The sequence below is a fragment of the Macrobrachium rosenbergii genome, chromosome 21 (genome assembly GCF_040412425.1).
Source record: "Macrobrachium rosenbergii isolate ZJJX-2024 chromosome 21, ASM4041242v1, whole genome shotgun sequence".
NCBI lineage: Eukaryota > Metazoa > Arthropoda > Malacostraca > Decapoda > Palaemonidae > Macrobrachium > Macrobrachium rosenbergii.
Window position 1 is genome coordinate 49,607,225 of NC_089761.1, and position 21,950 is coordinate 49,629,174.

Sequence of the window (21,950 nt, forward strand, 5' to 3'; positions counted from 1 at the left end):
TTACTTGTATATCTTTATACTTTACTTTTACATTATCAAAGAAACCAATGGCCATTTTGGCATGAATCCAGCTATGAATTTCTTATTTGGTCTTTATGGAATTTGAATCCATGACATTTGCTCTGATGCACTAAGCTTACACAATTTGAAAAGAGTTGGACTGACAATTTCAAATCTACGAAAGAATTTTTACACTGACACAGGTCAAGTAGCTATATCCCCCCGATCTGTCAAGCTAGTTCACTAGAATACAAATTTTAAGAATGCATTACAGGATTACAGTACATTAAAACCTTCTCACCAAGGTTACATTAAATTGAACATTATCTATACACCTTTATATATTTCAATAATAATACAGGTCGACCATCAGCAATCGCTAATCTGATTCCATCACTAATCTGGTACTAATTTTGGCTGGCACAATTTCAAATTTCCTGGGTTACCGCACCAACCTGCCACTACAATTGGCACTACTTAAGTGCGTACTTACATATCCTACACACGATTGTATTTATTTTTTCAGTTGTAAAAAAATGAGAAAATGCAGTCAAAATATAACTGAGAACAGCACAAAATATATATAAGAAAATCATAAGTGTAACAACATGAAACAAAACAAGCTTTAGGAAGTTCATCAATGCCAGTGAATGAGTGCATGCATATGTACAATCACTCAAAAATGTTTTCCAACATACTTCAAAACTTTTCGGACAACAGCTTATAATAGCGACATCTGGCGCTATTTGGCAACTCAGTTGTAAACGCATGAAACACCTGAACACTAGTGGTGGGTCTGAGAAATTATCTGCAGTTTCCCTTAAACAGGGCTTTTTCTGATACTGCTTACTGTTGTCATACTTTACTTAATTAAAGGATGTTACTATAATACTTCAGAGGTCATTGCTGTTCTTATGTTTTAATATTTTCATCTCCAACTGCCATCACTACCGTTATTTGATCTCCTTCATATGTGTGAACTTTGTAGACACAGGCCTACCACTGTTATAAGTTGAACTATTAGTCTTATTAACATCAACAAATACGACTTTTGCAAAGATTTGCTTGCACATTATCATTAATCAAATTTTTGAATGACTAATCCTATGTATATTGTGAACTAGTGAAACTTAACATAAAATATACTGAACTAGACTAACAGATTTCACGTCTATTTTTGTAATACATAGAATATAATCGCACACACACACACATATATATATAATGCCGTTATCATGTGTATTTTCTAATTTCTTTCACTGCTACTTAGGCATATCATTCTGATGCCTCTTATGAAGTTAACTGAATATATAATGCCTATTTTTGTATTTCTTATTATCTAAGTTTCTAAAGAATTAAAATTAGCAAGAAGTTTAACATTAATTTAGTTAATGCTAAATGCCAGCAGTGAAGAAGACTACCATGCTCATCAGTGGAGAATGTCTCCTCCTCATCGCAAAAGATGACTCTTACAGAAATCATCGGCCACTGGATTATATTATAACGCAAACCCTAGCCTCTGTTCTTTGTGTTCCGCTGATATGAAATGTTTCTTGGTAGGAGTATGATGAAATAATATCTTGGTCTCATGTAGCCTGTTACGGATGGTTTGAGCAGCAACTTGAAGGGAAAGCGTAATGTTCTCTCTTTATAGCAACACCAGTTGCCAGGGGAGTCAGGTGGAGCTCCTTCAGAGCTTCAGTGATCATCCGATGATGATCCTTAACAGTAGTGCAACAATGGGGTCGTCCTCCACTTTTTACAATGAATTTATTATATTTCCTTGTTCTCTCTGTTATTGTATCCCTCTATACATGGTTGTTTTATTTACGCTAAGCTGCCGAGCAATATTTACAACAGAGACATTAGCCTTATGCAAGTTAATGATTGTGGTGCGGCTGAGTCTGTTGCCCATCTTATCGGTGCAAGTGATGAGACAGTTTAGTTTAACTTTCCTGCCCAAATGTTGAGTCACACGATAACATACGACGTTATGAGATTTTTTTTTTTTGACAACACTAATGGTTGAATTCCTTCTTTCTTTATTTATGTATAATTTCACTGATGATTATTCAATATTATTTTATTAGTCAATAAGCTTTTATCTGGATTCGAAATATAGTTTCTTCTTTGACTCTGTTGCCCAATCATCTGAAGTTAAATTTTTCAAAATGTTCCGTCATTTCTCGTAATATGAATTTTTCATTCACCATTCTTTTTTATGTTGTTAACCGTATGATTAATAACCAAAGCCGAATAAGAAAATTACATTTCCTTGTAAATATCAAAAGAACAAATTACTGTTAGGTGAACAAAAACTTCTGGAACATGTTGCAAAACATTTTTGAGTGACTGTACAACCTCTACGCACACGATTGTTTATCTTCTGGGGTGTAAAAATAAAAAATGTGAGAATACAGTAAAATTATAAATGAGAATAGCGTAGAATGTAAATAAAAAAATATAAATGTAACAACACAAACCTAAACAACCTGTAGCAAGTTCACTGACACCAGTGAATGAGTTTGTGTTCATAAGTATGCCATGCACAATATTGTGTTTATCTTTTGGGTTGTAAAAATAAAAAATGAGAAAATACAGTAAAAATATAAATGGGAATGGCGTAAAATATAAATTTAAAAAATCATAAGCATACCAGCACAAACCAAAACAAGCTGTAGCAAGTTCATCAATACCAGCAAATGTGTTTGTACATTTGTATGTACCCTACACACGTTTATGTTTATCATTTCGATTGTAAAAAAAAAAAATACAATAAAAATATAAACGAGAATGTAAATTTACAAAATCACAGGAGTAACAATAACAACACAAACCAAAACAAGCTGTAGTAAGTTCACCGACGCCAGCGAATGAGTTTGAGTTCATGCATACCCTACAAACATGACTGTCTATCATTTGGCTTGTAAATAAAAAAAAAATGAGAAAATACAGTAAAAACGTAACTGACAATAGTGTAAAATACAAAAAAATTCCAAGATGAAGAAGAAAGGAATCCTGACAGCCCTTCACCTCAAGACAAGTAAATGTGCTTAGTTGCAAATTCCAGCTCTGCACTTTGGAAGTGGCAGTGATGAACTTACTTGTGTAAGTCAGCAGAACTACCAATTATTTTGTTTGTGCTTCACTCAATTTTCACTTGATTTTTATTTAATATTTCATTATCCTTATTAACCAACTTGTGCTAATTTACAGGGTATTTTAAAGGTAGGATGAGGTGCTTAACTGCTGGGTTAAGTGTATTCTAACCTAACCACTCTGTAATCCAGCAAAATCACTAATCCGGTACCCAGCAGGTCCCAGTGATGCTGGATTGGTGTTGGTCGACCTGTATAAATTAGCATCACAAATTATACTACAACTTCAGGTCTATACATACTATAGAACTAAGTTCCCTAGACACAACAGAATTTCAAACACAAACCATATATAGACAAAAGTAACATGTTATACTTACATCATTCACAATTTTGTGCTCGTTAACTTGATCAGTGTAATATTCAACCGTTCCTGACACTATGCCATTTGCATATAACTTGACAGAGAATGTCATTGCATCAGAAGCATACAAAGCAACAAAGTTACCCCCTGGGACTTCCGAAACAGAAATCTGAAGAAGAAAATATAACATCATACAAAAATACAAAGTACAGTACAGTTTTCCAATAATTTGCAAGTTAAACCAATTACAGTAACAATTATTGTTTTTATCACGTTATCATGACGATCATTAACATTAAACACTTGAGCTAGGTTACTAAATTCTTGACTTGAGCAAATCATATGGATTTTCAACAATTAACATATTTCAAGGGCCCTGTTAGGTAACACGAGTATTGGTATTTAGTTGCACGTCTGATTTTTAGATAATGGAATATGTATTCAAATGGGGCCTGTCACAAAAGCTATTATTTTTTACTGGCTGTGATATTTCAAACACTACCAATAGCTGCTGTAACAAAAGTTAAACAAAAATGGTTTGACCAATGTTTAAAGAAAAATAACAAAATTAGTGCATCATTTTTAATAACACTGTACTTTATAATCCTCTATCAATATTGTTGAAAATATTGCTCCTTGTTTCTTCACTAACCAATTACACTGTTTTGAAGATGTTAATCATTTAAAAGACTAAAACTGGAAACCTTTTCCATCTGCTTGATTAGTTTTATCACTAAAGAAAGAAAAGACAGTACATAATAAGATACCTTGAAGCTTAGTTAAGTGACCTCTCAATTCTCAAGCAATGTGCTGTTTAGATAAATAGCAGGAAATCACTGGGTGTTGATAATGATTATGATAATAAAGTGGGTCTGGAACAAAGTGAGAGTTTCAGGGCATGACTTAAGGTTTGGTACTACAATTACACATGTAAGTGTATGTGTGTGTGTGTGGACAATCTACTTTGAAAATCAGAATATGCTTAATACTGTCTTCGTTTGAATACTTTCTAAGTATATAGATGTCTATTAATAGAACTGTAATACAACAAAGGTTGATTATAAGAACAAACTGGCAGTACAATTTGTTACTGGTGAATGAAACTGATAAATTGCTAAAATATGCAATCAAACTTTTTTGTCACATCACATCTGACAGGGCCCTGAAGGTAAAAACACAACTATTCTGCACTGAGTGAAAATCTGAATTCTTCAATATTTTACTACACAATACCACATGAATAAAGCCCAAAATTTCAAAGAAAACAGACACATGGGGAAAATGTAAAATACCTCTGTTAAAGAGCCAGTAAAAGGTTCAACAACAGGAACCAAATCTTGAAGGAGTGTCTTCCTTTCAACTGAAAAAAAAAAAAATTAGTTTCCATGAAGAATTTAAAACAAACTTTCCTTTTCTCTTTTTGTTAACCATAACTAATACAATGAACTTAAGATAACAGGAAAGCACTCTACTAACATGTAACTCTCCTTGCCAAAAACAATATGACAATTTTACCCTAAGAAATCACAGCAACAATAAATATCTGTGCATTACAAACCACATTCTGATTAAGCTCATAAAAAAATATTTCAATCTTCTTTTCTGAATGATCATTATTATTCTCAAAGATGTCAAGAAGTTAGAATGACTGAAAAGAAAAGATTTAATACAGAAAAAGTTAAAACACTTCATCATTGCCTAACATGCAACACAAAAGGACCTCTCTGAAATTTCAACATTCATGTCTTTCCTATATTTTCAGTACACAAATCTTGTCTTTCCTGTGCCTTCCCTTTCACAAATCTTTTATTTATCTCTGGCCATCTGTCTCGTATTTCTCATTCACATATGTAAGTCCGAGTTAACCAAAGGAGACCAGCAGACACTATCACAAGCATTGTCTTTTTTCTGATGTCATTTGTGAACCATACCCTCTTTGGACAAGTATTTTTCCTGTTTTTCTTTTCACACATGGATATTCTATTAATAACTATGTAGGCAACTCCAACACCAATATAAATCTCCCGTGAATACATGGCTTTGTTTTAATACTGAACAAGACTGTAATTCTACAGTTTCATGACCAGAATTTACACATACACACGTGGGTTTATTAAGCAAATAGCTGCCCAAGTCATGTTTCTGTAAAAGGCTAGGATCTACCAAGGATTTTCAATTACTTTTAGTTGACACACCCAATCTTAACAATATCACATTAGATACTGGTCACTTCTAGTTAAAATTTCTTAAATCATGTGACATGTCAAAAAGGTTAATTCTGTCATATATTACAGTGAACTATCATTTAATATCATTATTTTCCAACTGCCACATACAGGATTCATGAATTCTTACCCTGTCTGTTGCTTAAGCAGTATCACTGTTGAACCACTAGCAACTACATAACAATAATAATGGGACTAGCAACCTAATTCCTGACTTGCTGGAGAGAAAGTTCTAACCTTCTGTAACCACCCCTCTTTAAGGGAAGAAAGAGAGGCGTGGTAAAAAAGTAATCCAACAATAACATTTTTTCTGTAGAGATCTTTGATTATTCCCAAAGAAGGGAACCTTTAATAACATATATTGTACCTACATTTATCTGTTTTAACTTTCATAATACTGTACTTTTATCATTTTTATACCTGGCCTATCCTTCTCCAAATACTGCAAATAGGATCAATGTTTGATAAAACTTCACTTGAAAAGCTATGCACACATCAAGACCATTTCTATTTCCTCATTAGTAGGGTAAAAAAATCATAACATACTTCATTTAAACAAAATACATTTTAAGAGTATTGTACAATGCGATAATGAATAAACAGCAAAGAAATTACATGCAATAAAAATAAATGAATATCTAAAACTTAAAAAAATATAACGAACATATAGTAATTTGAGGCAAATCAACTAACCTGGATTGGTTATTTTGGCTGGGTTGACACGGAAATCGATAGGAACTGAGTGTCCTGCCATTGTTCTAACTTAAGTCTGTTGAAGAAAATATACTGAATTAACTGCAAAGCTCTATGCCAAAAGAAAATAAACATCAGCTTTCAAATAACATACTCAATTTTTTAAACCAATATCTTTACCAATTCTGATGAAACAAAAATTCACTTAAATGACAAAAATAGTACAATTTGCATATTCATGCCAGTGAATACCACCATCATCAATTATAATCTTATAAAAAATATTAGGTAAATAGACACACACACACAAACAAATAACCTCACCCAAGGAATATTTTAATGGGCTTAGCTCTTCAGCTCTCTCCAAAGATGAAAAATATGTTCATAAAACCAAGAAAGAACTCAAAGTCACAGTCATGCCATAGAATGGTGTTGATAATGTCTTGAGAGACATGTATACTGGGCAACAGAGTTTGTGGAGTAGGGTGGCTAGCTCCTTTTTCAATATCCTCACCACTCTCACTTCCAGCTAATTGCTAATTTACACCTGGGTGAGACACAAATGGAAACGGAAACCTAAACTTTGAGTATTCCTGCTCATGGCTCTACCAATGAGCCACTCTGTTCCCCTTTGTCAGAGAGGCCATCTTAAAACATTTAATGACAGTGTCAGTTTGAAAATACATATACAGTATATTGTATGGAGAAGTGCAAAGGTAAGAGAAAGATGAAAGACCTCTTCCGCATTTTAAAATACGTTTTAATAGGGCACAAAATTCTTTACAAGTGACATTTTTCACATATGCAGTATGAACCTTTCACACAGTTAAAAGTTATTCAAAGGTCTTTTATATAAAATAATGTTATACAGTCAACTAAGTCTATTAAACATCTTTGGTGTTGAGACTTACTGAACTTTCATTACTTTGGTGTTGAGACTTACTGAACTTTCATTAATGTGTTCATAGTTAAGGACAAATGTGATGGCTAAAAGACAATAAAAATACAGCAAACAGGAGAACTGAGAAGCATTTACTCTGATATATATTTGGCTTTCATACTACAGTACTACAATCCTACAACAAGGCTTTCTAACTATAAAAATGAAGGAGTGAAAACGATAACAAAGACAGAAGCATAGAAACCAAAGGTCCTGACAATACAATGAACAAATGAACCGTGAGAATAACTCGATCACTCTTGCCTGAAGACCCAAGTGGTGCTGATATAATGAGGTGTATCTTTTCTTTGGCACATCTAGACCAACAAAGTTAGACACTATGTACTGCATATAAAAAATGAAACTGATGAAACACCCTTATCTTAGGAGTGAAAATTATTATGATAGTGCTGTAGTCCTACAACAAGGGTGAATGTTTTAACTATGTTACAAATACCACAGTACTTAGACACACACACACACACATATATATATATATATATATATATATATATATATATATATATATATATATATATATATATATATATATATATATATATATATATATATATATATATATATATATATAAACACAGGCACAGTGAAACCTCAGTTAATGAATGTTTAGACTAAAAAAGTTCAAATGAAGAAAGTTTTGGCCATGGAATAATCTGCCCCAGCGACAGACATTTGCTTAGTGTATGAATGACCAGCTAAATCATGTAGGTTATGGGATTAAGTACATAACCTGTATGCACTTCCCAGCTAAAACAAAGGTAAGGGTTCAGTCTGTGTTGTGATTTGTGCATATGCTACCACAAAACCAGTCAAAAAGGCAGGAAATGTATAAACCACAACAAGGTCATCAACCAGAGTCCCCCGAAGTGTTGGATATAGATCATGGGAGGGGAAAACACAACTAATAGTGCATAAACACAAGATAACTAGTCAGAAAGATTTTTGTCCATGTACTTGACTTTGGTAGGATTACAGTTATGAGCTAAAACCTCATTACCTTATTTAATTTTTTATACTTAAACAGTTATGGAAATCTAAGAATTGTTAGCAGTTTACAAGGTAATTCTACATAATAGCTCTGCGATGGCATTGCATTTATTACCACCCACAAGGGGATGAACATAAAACATAAATAAGACAGTAAATTTCTCAAATTACCTCAGTGAATTTCTCATATCTCACCTGTACTGCATTATATAGCCTACACACTTTTCTTTATTGTTCAGTAAAAAAAAAATTGGTAATTCTACATATAAACTATGTGGGGCACCATGTTTAGCACTAGCCCCTTGGAAATGAACATAAAAATATGATGTTAGACTTCTCAGGTAGTTTGCAAAACAACAGGGACTACCTCTGAACAGAAGCCAAGGCCAGGTCAGTTCATGGCATCCTAAGTGAGGTAAGACGTAAGGTCTGGTTAGGCCAGAGCCTGGCATTCTAGGAAAGGTTGGGTTTGTTTATGTCTGCAGAACCTGTCCCGTCATTCTACACTTGGGCCAACTTCTCAAATTATCTCATTAATTCTCTCAATGATCTCACCTGTATTGCATTATATACTGTACACCCTTCACAATACTGGTCAGTCCATATATGTTCTTAATAAACAATATTTCCATGAGGAGTTCTGTAGAACTACCATTCATAATACGAGACAGTCCCTGACTGGGTACGGCCTACATTAAGGCTACGTTTCACAGTTTCCAAGCATCCAGTGTATGCTAGAAAACTTTGTATGCATAGGTAGGCTAGCCTAGGCTACGCTAATCCATAACAACCTAAGTTAACAGAGGAGACAGACCTTAAAGCTGTAGTCTGTCAAACACTGAGAGCGCTAGGATGGGGCGAATAAGGAATCCTCATGCTGACAAATGTCTTAGGCCTACAGTACTGTTATGACAAAAGTATGGGTTCAGTAGTGCCTACTAATGTGAAATTTTCTAAGGTATAACCATGAGTTTAAAACTGACATCGAAAATACATTAGGCTTTAGATCTTTTCATTGCAAACTTACCCTAGGTTAGTTGTTTTCATAACAACAATGAGACGTGTCATAGGCTAATTTTTTACCTATATTACCAATCCTCAGTTTTCACAACACATGGTCAGCATGCAGTAGGCTATTTAGGTCAGTGGTCACTTTACTGGCTTAATCTTAAACAAAATGCCTTATTAAAGAACTACTGCACTCAAGCTGCCATTGTGATAAGACAGTGTGGAAAGCCAAAGTGGAAACAAAACAGTACAGGATACGACAGGTCTCAGGCTAAACTATAAACAAGGGATCAAGCTAAAATTATGAGAAAGGTTTAGGCTAAATAGCTATACAGATCTCAGCTGTGCTGCATTTCTCCTTGCCCCCATCTTGGCAATCTTAGAGTGTTTGACTGACTAGGCTATCGTAAAGGTCTACCTGTGCCATTACGGTTCCAGGATAATTGGCCTATGCTAAGCCTATAAAGTAACTTAGCCTATGCCACAGTGAAACCACCTATGAACTGCAAGGACAAGAGGTTACAGTGGCATTCAAGTCTCAATAAAGTGAGCATATAATGTCTAGGCTTTGATCTAAACGTAATATCAGATTTGACTGACGACAAGCTACGCTAATGTAACTGCCCTTTGAGAAGAGTCAGTATTATAAAGGACGCAATTTGGCGGCTAAAATGCGTCGGCTGTCTCGTCCTTACACACTATTAAACAAGATTATTTCACAACGAGTGGCGTCAACTAACTTTGAACCAGGATCTCACGCGGGTTGCCAAATTGCACCTGTTCCTCTGAAAGGAGATCCGGAGAAGCGGCAAACCCAAAATGAGCAACAACAAAAAAGTAAACAAAAAAAGGGTGCGTTCATCGTGCACTCAGTCTGATAGAGTGAAGAGACTCTTGTTCATATGTGTGTTTACTATTGCATTATTTGCTTTCTTAACGTGGTATTGTGTGCTGCTGAATATGGCTAGTATCACAGAAATGTTATTAAAGAAAACCAAAGGAACAAGTTTCTCATTCGGTTTATGAGTATTATTACTGGTATTTTATCGAAGAAAACAATTCATGTTTGGTTCAAGAAGAGGAAGTTTCGAATTGTAACGGCACCTCTGACTTTTGTTAATTTTTTTTCTATCTCGCTTTATTTGCGTGATATTTTGACACTTGCCGAAACCTTTTCATTTGTGAACTTTATCCTGACTCACTGTATTTCTTTCCATTTCCTCAATATGTTTAACGAGCTTTTTATAATTTCTTTGCTGGTTCTAGCACGACACCCGTGGTGCTTTCTTCAGTACCGCTTTCATTTTATGTTTGTATATTACATTCGTAAACCCTATCACCCTCCTTCCAGACAGAAAGGCACTAATAACTTGAGACTTACATATGTATAAACGGAGAAGTATAAAGAAACATACAAGTACACACTCCACAAACTTGCGGGTATACCACACTACTGGACTGGAGTTAGGTGCGGGGCCTAAAAATTTAAAATGGATTCTAGCTTTTATTTTCGGTTTTTATCGCTTTTTTATAAATGAAACTAATTTCACATGTTATTTAGTGTTTCTTTCATCCTAAATGTAAACCCAACGGAAAAGAGAACCATACTCATCTGTCTTCCTAACGTTAGTTGCCGGCATCATGGACACACCCTAACTGGTCCCGTGACCTGGTGCCACTGTTGCTGTGCAACGGATGTTCACAGTTCGCTGTGTTATTAATAGAAAGAATGATATATATGAAGGGACTACGGGGACCACGGGTCACGTTGATTTGACTTATGGTGTGACCAGCACCGGAATTGCTGTGGGAAATAAGATTGTACGACCTATAAAACGGTATTTGGACATTAATAAGCCATTTAAAACATATCGTATGCATGTTAGGTTTATGAGTATTGTTACTTCTACTCTGTTGAAGAAAATAATTCATGAAATGCTTTATTTCTAGCAGAAGAAATTTGTATGTAACAGCCCTCAGCGACGTTAGTTTTTTTTTTTTTTTAATCTACGTGTGAATTTAATTGTTACCAATAACCTTTAATTTTGTGGCTTTCAGCTTGAACAATTCTATTTGCAAACACATCACCGACATTACCTTCCGTTTTCTTTTCCCCCAAAACAAATTATTTTCACGTCTTTCGTTTACAACCACTGTCAGATATTATATATATATATATATATATATATATATATATATATATATATATATATATATATATATATATATATATATATATATATATATATATATATTTATATATATTCCTCTTTCATTCCTATTTTGAGAATAATAAACAAGCCACTGTGAACGCTAAACTGTAATTTCACAAATTTCTTCTTTTTGAATAAATAAACGAACTTTTACAATTCCTCCTACGCTCCATTATCGGTATTATCAGTGCCTCTGTACATTTCGAAGATAAAAGATTAACAGAGCTCCCTGTTTTCTCTTCGTATTATTATCTGTTGAAAGGCTACAAGCTTTTCTGCGCTTGTACCTCCTTCATTTTAAAAAGTTGGCTTATACCTTAATTTTCTCTTAACCAATGCATTCTGTGCATTTCTCGTCATTGCCCAGTGTATTTTCCGAGTTTTTCATTCATTCTTTACTGGTTCTAGTAAGACACCCGCGGCGTTTTCTTTAGCTGTATGTCACATTTGTGGCCACTTATCTCCCTTCTTACAGACAAAGGCACGTAGAGACAGGAAGGTAAAAAGAAATATTCATACAGTGAACAAAGGGTAAGAGAACTGCTTGTACTATACCTTTCTGTGCCCCTGCCGGTAATAAATAAGCAACACACCAGATTGATTCTTAGTACCATTGTTGCTGCCCAAATAAGTGCTCACTTTACAACGCTTTCAAAACCCACGCTAACTTGAATTCTTGCTCCTACGTGGATCTAGCTCATGGGGTTATCAGCATCGGAAGTGCTGAGAGAAATAAGACCCTTAAACCGGTATTTGGATATTACTAAAATGAGCAGCAAGACAGAGTGTAACATATACAAAATGTGCACTTACATGCTGAGCTTCAAGAAGAGTATTTTCGATCAAGTGACTCAAGACGTAAATAAAGACGTCTGTCCTGCACGGCGTCTGCTCTAATGCGATCTGAAAGAGACGGGGTTTTTCGCGTTCGACTGCACTACGTCTCGAATCGTTTTGTTCATGCGATCTCACTTATCTCATTCTTTTTATTCGGGGTTAACAGCTAAAGTGAAATTTACATAAAAAATACTAAACTTCAGTTCTATTTTATCAGATCAAAAATGGTTCATCCTTCACTGTAATAAATTTACCACTATCGTGTATTATAGCTTGTTCACATTTGTTATCAAAGCCCAGCAAATAGTGATAAATCATATCTCGATGTACTTATGTCTCTGCTTATGTTTTAGCTTAAACTGAGACGTAATTAACGTCGTCTTAAAATATGGAATAATTTTAAAGATGATTTCTCTCTTCCGTTCAAGACATCTATTTTGATACACACACACACACACATTATATATATATATATATATATATATATATATATATATATATATATATATATATATATATATATATATATATATACATAAATTATCGTTATATATATATATATATATATTTTATTCATAAATTTGTTGCTGGGTTTTTTTTTATTGTTGACCAACTTCTTATTGCTTTGACAATATTTTCTGAGTCTTCTACATTCTTCCAAATTCAGCCGGACAAAAACCGATATGTAGCATCCAAAACAATAATAATACAATAAATCATTACAATTACAGTAAGTACAAAATAAACCATTTTATTTACAGTTATAAAAGTTACAATACAACAATATTTATAATAAAAACATGATTTACTTTGTGGAAAATAATGAGAACAAAAACCACGTGTACTGGTGGCAACAAACATAAAAGAAATAGAAATTCAGGTATACGGATTACGGGGATTGGAGGATTGGGGTTGTGGAAAGAGGGGAAAGAAAGCGTGTGATTTAAGAGTTAATGTCATTGTTATGGTTGTTTCTTATGATAGCGTTTTATGTTGTTGTAAGGCGTCTGCGAAATGTGAGTGATCTTTCCGCTTCTAGTTGTCTGTTCAATGTTGGTTTCTGCAATAAAATGCAAACAGATTCTGCTATGATTAATCTTTGGCGACTACAATATGTTCTGTGTAGATGATATCTGTATTCTCCACTAGCTCTTGTGTCGTAGGTTTACGGTTGTGATGGTCGATGTAGTGTTGGTGGATGGATCCGTTGTTTCGATGGGCTTCTCTGGATCCTGGGCCTGTAGAAGTCTTTTTAGTGAGGTGGAAGTGTGACCAACGTACGTTTTTCCGTAGCACTGGCACGTCCTCTCTGGGCAGGTAAAGCTGTAAACCAAGGTCTAGAGAATACAAGGTCTTCTCACGGCTGACCCAAAATTGGGATCTAATGCGCAGGTAGAGGTTGTGACGTCACACGGTCTACTCACGGTCCTTAGTAATCTCTGACTGATCAGTTCGTTTACAAACAAACACTGTAGGCCTTGCTTCCACATATTTGGTATTGATATTGTCCGTAATAGCGGCCTTATATTTTTTTCTTCCTTGCTGCAATTTAGACAGTTTATGTGATGAGCCAAATCTTGCGCACTAAACGGGTACTTTGAAAATAGGAAAAAAATAGGGATCTAATTCTTCATAGATTTCCTATGAACGAAAAGTGTAGTGTCGCAAAAAGATGGAGTTATGATAAAGGCACAGATGCTTTGTATGAACCTAGCTCAAAAGTGCAATGTGTAAAGGTCAGACCTTGGAAACCGCTTATTCATTGTAATTTCGACACCGATATAACTAAAATTCTCCTATTTTAATTCACCATTAAGATAGCGAAAGCTGGATTTCCTATAGTTGGTATGGTTCATGACTTGGGGCAACAAATATAAGGTTATGGAATTCTGTAGGCAATGGCGTAACTAGGCTAATCCAACACTGTTAATCCTGCGGATTACTGCAGGGAAAGTATTTGTCGATGCTCCTTACTTGATAAAACTCATCAGAAACACTTCACTTTCTCAGACCATGGATCTAGGTTATCGGACTGTAGGACTGCTTACATTGAGTCAGGGAACTAATTAAGAAAAGTAAAGGTGATCTAATGACAACTCGAAAACTATTTGAAAAGCATTCAAGTGTTACAGGTATGGAGGGTACGACAGTGAAATTAGCGTTACAGTTACTCTGCCACTCATAAAACTCTCAAACACTTCGGAGAAAAAGGTCTGATTGTGGATAGGCACTGGGAGAGTGCAATCCAGTTCATTTGCCTTGTTGATAAGTGGTTTGATTTACTCAGTTCTGGAGTGCCTTTCGATAGAAAGTCTTCACGGAATGCTTACGGGCTAATCTTAGAAACCAAATCAACACGGAATGCTTACGAGCTAATCTTAGAAACCAAAACAAAACATTGCAAGAGATGACACACCTATCCAGAACAATGAAAAGTCTGGGAGGAAAAGAACTTTACCCTTTCCAAAAAGGCCTTGTGATATCTTGCAAATCTCTAACGAACTTGCCAGGGATGTTAGGTGAAATTTTGCAATATCATACATCTTGATTCATAGGTTGAATCGGGATGGACTGGAAACACTTTTGGCTGTATACGGTAAATGGGTGCATGTCATCAGCACCCATCACCTGTTGAATTTAAGCACCGAGTTTGAGCCCATCTCCTGGGAAAGAGAGAACTCTATGAGGCGCCAAATACAATGTTGAAAATTGTATTAGCGATAATATGACTGAGGTCTCATTTTCTAACTTGATAACTAAAGAAAGCACTTCTTAAGAGGCTGAAGAAACATCTCTTCAGAAAGCGTTAAGCTTATCGGCAATTTTGTTTTGTTTGCCAATGGAGGCATTGCAGGATGACAATGAAGACAAAACTGAAGAAGGAGGCATGCAATATGTGGGTGGTTTTGTAGCCCGTAAGTTTCCCCGAATATGACTTTCTAGGAACTAAAGAACCGAAGGAGATGGCACAAGGATCGGCACTATAAGTAGAACAAATGAGAAGCTAATGAAACCTCGACCCGAATTTTTGGAGCATTTAAAATCGATGGAAAAGATATTTATTTGTTATCATTGTAAACATAACGAAAAAGTTGGTCACATAATTGTATAATTGTTAACCTTATGTATACATGTACTCGTATATGTGTATTTGAGTGTGAGTTGTATATTAGAGTGAAAATGTTTTTCGTTTTTAAGTTCCAGTTGTAATTATTTGGATGAATACACGTATAGAAATGAATATGGTCAACATGTGCTTTGTTTCCCTAAAAGAATGAATCATAATTTTTAATATTAAAAAGAGACAACGAGGAAACAGGAGAAAAGTTTTCCCATTAGTACAGAGCTTGGGCAGAGGAGAAAGCAAGTAGACCGCGTGACGTCACGTTTCTTAACTCCCATCTCCTTAACCGCGTTAATCCTGCGCGTGAGAAGACCTTGTATTCTCTAGACCTTGCTGTAAACGACGTTGGTACTGTCTTGCTTGTCTGGGTTCGGGCTGGCATTATTTCTCATTATGAGAAAGCTGTCAAAATGCAGTAGACGCGTACATTGACCTGTTCGAAGGGGCGCTTTAGGTGTTATTCCTCTCTTGATGTTGGTGATCGCCCTTTTCTCATCCTTGAATCTAATATTGTATTCGCTTCGATGATAAATGATATTTTTATCGCCATCGCGTAGTGTTTTGGTGTCGTTGGTGTAGAACTGTTCGATTCTTCTTGTTACTTCTTCGGTCAGTTTATCTTGAAAGCCATTATTTGTCAAGAGCTGTTTGACTCTCTCGATTTCAAGGTGGGTCTCGCGCCACGTGGAGTTGTAGGTTCTAGCTCGCTTAATGTAGGCGTCCACTACCGATCGCTTATAAGCAGCTGGGCACTCCCCACGTGCGTTAAGACACCGCCCCGCGTTTGTTGCTTTTGTGTACATTTTGGTGTCGAACGTTTGCCCTCTTTGTGTTATGAGGATGTCTAGGAAAGGAAGGGTTTTCTCTCTGCTGAATTCTTCGGCTAATTCTGTGGCTTCATTTTTATTCTTCATTGTCATGAAAATATCATCTGTATACCTTGCGTATATAGATTATTGACAAAAGTCGTTGTTTCGACGTGGTCCATGTAAATGTTAGCAAAAAGGACTCCATTGCTATACCGTTGCACTGCCTAAATAAGTCACCTTTGTGTGAGAAGAAAGGGGCCTCCTTAGTGCATGCTTCGAACATCGATTTTAATGTCCTCTCCGATACTGGTAGTGGTTCTCGATCAGTATGGTATATACGATTGAGTATCAGGTTGATTGTCTCATCTACTGGCAAGTTTGTGAACAAATTCTACGTCGAGAGAGGCGATGCCTTATTCTGGTTCTGTGCCGTGGAGTAAATCGATGAATTCTGTGCCCGATTTTACTGATTATTTTGATGGAATGTATGGAGTTATAATTTCATTGAGTTTCTTTGCCAGTTGGTAGGTCGCCGACGTTATTTGTGAAATTATAGGCCTGATGGGGTTCTCTGTTTTATGTGTTTTTTATCGTTCCATAGCAATATCCCGGTTTAAAATCACCAACTATTTTCGGGAACTTTATTTATCTCATTTTGTATTTGGTTGGTAAGGCGTAGTACTTTTGTCTTTGATTCATTTTTTGGGTCTTTACTGAGGGGTTGGAACTTGCTGGTGTCATTCAAGATGTCAAGTTTTGCGTTGTACTCGCTTCTGTTCATTACGACAGATGTGCCAGTCCTCCGAAAAAACGTACGTTGGTCACACTTCCATCACACTAAAACGAAGTCTACGGGCCCATCGAAATAATGGATCCATCCAACAACACTACACAGACCATCACAACCGCAAACCTACGACACAAGAGCTATAATTATAGTGGAGAATACAGACATCATCTACACAGAAGATAGTCGCCAAAGATTAATCATAGCAGAATCTGTTTGCATTTTATTGCCGAAACCAACATTGAACAGACAACTAGAAGCGGAAAGATCACTCCCATCTAGCAGGCGCCATACAACATACAACGCTAACACAAGAAACAACCATAACAACGACAACACCTCCTTTTGAATCACGCGCTTTCTCCCCCTCCCGGCCACTTCCCACTCCCCATCCTCCAATATCCGTAATCCGTATACCTGCATTTTTATTTGTTTGTTGCCAACCGAACACGTGGTTTTTGTTCTCATTATTTTTCACAAAGTAAATTATGTTTTTGTATATTGTTTATTGTAACTTTTATAACTGTAAATAAATCAAAATTGTTTATCTTGTACTTACTGTTATTGTAATGATTTATTGTATTAGTATTGTTTTGGACGCTGCATAATCCGTCCGCACACCGTAACAAACCAACAGGACGCTATGTCCAGATCTTTACGGGCTGCTTTAGGAGCAAGAGCCCGTGCTGGCACAAGGCCAGCTAAATCTGAAACAGCAACATGTCCAGATTATACACTTTGAAGAGGTCACGACGAGTGACGGAAGAGCTGTGGTGTTGTGTTTTTAGCAAATGGAACAAAGAATTAATCTTCGTTTTTTTAATTTTTCATCCACTTAATTTGGAAGAACGTAGAATATTCAGAAAATATTGTCAAACAAATAAGAAGTTGATCAACAATCAAAAAGCCATAGAGTTCAACGAAATTTGCATACAAGAAAACTTTGCCCCAGAAGCATATATATATATATATATATATATATATATATATATATATATATATATATATATATATAATCTTTTGATCTTTTGAAGTATATAAAGAGCAGACTTTAAAATAAATGCTGTCTTAAAATTAATAGCAGCAATGATATTGCATATCACAGAAACAAATATTTTCTACAGTTAATGCTCTCATGAAGTGGGAAAAAGTAAAACAATATGTTACTCATAATTTCCACTATTCTAATATTAAAATTTCGGTAGTTTCTCTCTCGATAATTTCTCCCGATGTCGTTCTACAGATTGTTTTACTTTTAAGAAAGTTACGAAATAAACGGACATATGCCGATTAGAGACAACAGCTTAACTTGGAAAGTGGTGTGCCATTCAAACCCACTTCTGTGCTTTATCTATCAAAGGGATTCTATCTCACCGTCTTATCAGTGGGTCATAGCACTAAAAAATTTTGTTGTAAGACGGAGAGATTATCCTTATCTAAACGAACACTGATAAGGATAGGGTTGTCTCTCACTATTAGTTTATCGTGTCATATAGGCCTATTCGTGCAAATTTTTCATTCACACAGTTACTGGAAACAGCATTTTCCTGCTGGACGCGAGTTAGCGGTAATATGTATTTAATGTCTGGCATCTGCGCCTTTTATAGTGAAGCGGGTAGAACCAAAATAGTGGGGAAAAGGTGCAAATGGTCATACTATAGCTTAATATTCAGCACACAATTCTTCTTGGCTTTCTTTCTCATAATCAACCTCCAGCCACACAGAATTTTTCCATCTTCCAAGATGGCCACCAGGTTTTCAAAATGGCTTCCTAAGGATATGTGAGCATTAACACTTAACTGCTTAATCACACTGGAATTCCTTAATCACTCAGTTTATATTAAAATATTGAAAGCCAGTCTTTAAATACCGATATACGTAATGTAGTTTCCCAGAAACATCTAAGATGGCTGTCACTATCCAAAAGGGCTGCCATTAAGCCATACATTTGTACTTAGGTTCATAAAGGAGGTAAAAAGTCAGGTAACACGTGGATTTGGGATAATTTCAGCATTAGTTTGTTATTTCATCCTCATTTTAAAAAATGGGTAATTAGTTCAATGTATCAGTGTAATAGTGTAGGTCAGTGCACTACCAGGGCACACTGGTTGACACTATAGCTGTAAGACTTAGCGTAGGGTTCAGTGCTAGCTAATGGTAGACATAAGTCTATTAGTTTTTCAAATGCCGTTTAGCTCGCCCCAGTTCAGAGTTCAACAGTCACACCTGAACTGACAGAATATGCAAGTGTGGGAGAGCCAAGCCAAAGAAGACGGGGCTAGATCCTTCTGGAAGGTGTACAGATCACATGGGAATTAGATAGATTAGATGAATGACTGGGCTAGGGGTAGGGTTATAACATATCTGAGGCGAGTTGTATCCCATATCAGAAAGTACATACGTTGTATAGGTGGTAAAATGATAAAACCCTCAGTATAAAAACACAAAAGCAATGACAGCACAAAGGGTTTAAAGAACAAAAGCAATGACAGCACAATCTTGGAAATCAAAATCTTTCCTAAAACGAGACAATATGACTCCCTGAAGCTTTGTTGCTTGTGCCAAGAGGACACACATGAAAGACTAATGGATTCATCTGGTGCTGGCTGTTACCGTTGCTACAAGCATTCCTGAATTTTACATCCTAAATGCAATAGCTAAACCATTTGATCCCAGAAGGTTTGACGAAGGTGATAAAATTCAGCAGAACTTTGAAAATAACAAAGGCAAATATCATGAATCATGTATGCTCAAGTTCAAAACCACAAAACTGGAAAGGAAAAGGAAGTTATTGCACACGACAAAAGAAGATGATGGCCCATGTACAAAATTCATACATAGTACCCAAAAGGTAGGTGAAGGAGATGCAGAGGAATCTACGACTGGGAAAGAAAGAAACTGCTTTATTTGTGACAAACCATCACCAATCAAAGATTTACGATTGGCCAAGATATTGCCCTTACATGAAGAGCAGCATAAGAAACTCTAAGCCAAGTTTAGTGCTGGAGATATTGTTTCCCAAGACCATATGTAACACGCATCTTGTCTGACAGGCGTGAGCAACAAAGAGCCGGGCTGAATTAACCAGAAAACTGGAGATGATTATGTGCAGAACAGAGAAGAGGTATGTACCCATACTTTTGCAGAGCCTGAGATGTACTCGTACATACAAGAGAAGCAGTTGACCAAGGATGGGTGCTGCTCCACAGTGGTAGAACTTTTATTATTTGTACAAACAAAGACTGGAACACCTAATTGTTGATGCTTCCTTTGTGCACTGAACACAGTTGAAAGAACATATACTTGCCTGTATCCCAGAACTGGAGGATGCAGAAAAGGGAAGAGAGATTTGGCTTGCCTACGAGGGGAAAGTGGGAGAAGCCCTACCCATGGCATGTGACTACAATGAAGCACTAATTGTGGCCAAAGCAGCCAAGATATTGAAGAGGCAGGTGCTTGAACATGAGACAGAATTTGATGAGACCTTAATAGTAGACATCAGAGGAGAATCTGAGCCACCAAGTTTGCTGGAATTTGTAAGTGCACTGCAAAACAGTGGGGATATAAAATCCCAACTTAAATATGAATCATTATCTACTGATTCAGGTTCAGCACAACTTTGTACTCCAACTGTCAGAAGACTCTAGCATCTTTAACAGTTACCAGACATTCCAAGTCAAGAGAACCTCTGTTTCTAACATACATTGTTCTCCTGCTCTTTACAAAAACCAGAAAGAGTTAATTAATTGATACACTTCATCAACATGGAATCAGCTGGAATTGACAAAATGGTTGGGAGAGGCAGTTGTAGCAAGGGCTGTGGAGGAAGTAGTAGTTTGTCCCATGACACTAAAACAAGGGCTCTTTACAACTTGAGCTGTTGACAATTTAGGCCACAATCCAAGTGCCACAACAACACAAACATCCTTCCATGGGACAGGCATGTCTTTGTTTCAGCATCCAAGCAATGATAACATGAGGTCAGACTCCAAAGTGGAACAAAGTAAGAAAAACCACTTTATGTTCCTGCTTACACCTGCTCGCTGTAAGCATGAACATCCTCCCTCCATTCAGTGGAAGTGTGGAACACCAACAATTTGCGCTATCTAAACACATTTCTCCTGAGTATGACTTTGAAATAAGGTTGTCATCAATGTTGCCTCTTTTTCAAGAGTCCTCTCTTTCAGTTGCAATGATCAAACATGCCATAGATATTGCAAGAGCAACCACAAAGTTTCTCAATCCTGGCCAAACCCCAGTTCTAGCAGCTGATCAACCACTATTTGCAATTGCCAAGCAAATCCAATGGGAATGGACTTTGCAGTAGGGTGATATGGCTGTCATATTCGGAGGGCTGCATTTAGAAATGGCAGCATTTAAAATTCTTGGTGATCTTTTGAAAGACAGTGGTTGGTCTGGTGCTCTTGCAGAAGCAGAAATAGCTGCTCCTGGAACAGCAGATTCATTTATCTCTGCTTTACATATGAAGGGGACATGTCTAGCCCATCAGGTGACAGCCTGCAGTTTATATCAGCTTTTTATATGGCATATATCCAGGATGCAGAAGGAAGTGAGCTGAATTTTGAAAACTGGGTCAGAAACCGAGAGTCAGAGTGCTCACAATTCTACCTTTGGAATCATGTGCTTCTGCTAGAGCTTTTCGTTTTCCTTTTCATCAGATCATACTGGGAGTCAAATTTGTACTCGTTTTCCTTTTCATCAGATCATACTGGGAGTCAAATTTGTACTCGTTTTCCTTTTCATCAGATCATACTGGGAGTCAAATTTCAACTTGTACAAAGATGTGCTGCAGGAACTCCTTTCTTCTTTGCACTTGACCATAT

General features: G+C 36.2%; 2 protein-coding genes across 6 annotated transcripts in view; one reads left to right on the top strand and one right to left on the bottom strand.

The window, feature by feature from the left end:
- Sms (spermine synthase) overlaps window positions 1–21,950 on the bottom strand; it is an 89,556-nt gene that overhangs the window by 46,611 nt on the left and 20,995 nt on the right. The window contains exons 1-4 of one of the 5 annotated variants that reach the window (XM_067123818.1): window positions 12,363–12,647; window positions 6,381–6,456; window positions 4,755–4,822; window positions 3,479–3,631 (exon numbers count right to left, since the gene is read on the bottom strand). In XM_067123818.1, coding sequence (XP_066979919.1) covers window positions 3,479–3,631; window positions 4,755–4,822; window positions 6,381–6,441 — 282 coding nt within the window. In that variant the 5' untranslated portion in view covers window positions 6,442–6,456; window positions 12,363–12,647. Of the gene's footprint in view, window positions 1–3,478; window positions 3,632–4,754; window positions 4,823–6,380; window positions 6,457–10,076; window positions 10,216–10,717; window positions 10,784–10,944; window positions 11,048–12,362; window positions 12,648–21,950 lie in introns of those variants that run through there. The other 4 variants (XM_067123819.1, XM_067123821.1, XM_067123817.1 and 1 more) reach the window with 4 other exon arrangements.
- Window positions 15,226–20,753, top strand: LOC136849484 (uncharacterized). Its single transcript, XM_067122831.1, has 2 exons — window positions 15,226–15,301; window positions 20,425–20,753. Exons 1-2 carry the CDS (start codon window positions 15,226–15,228, stop codon window positions 20,751–20,753), a joined length of 405 nt encoding a protein of 134 aa, XP_066978932.1.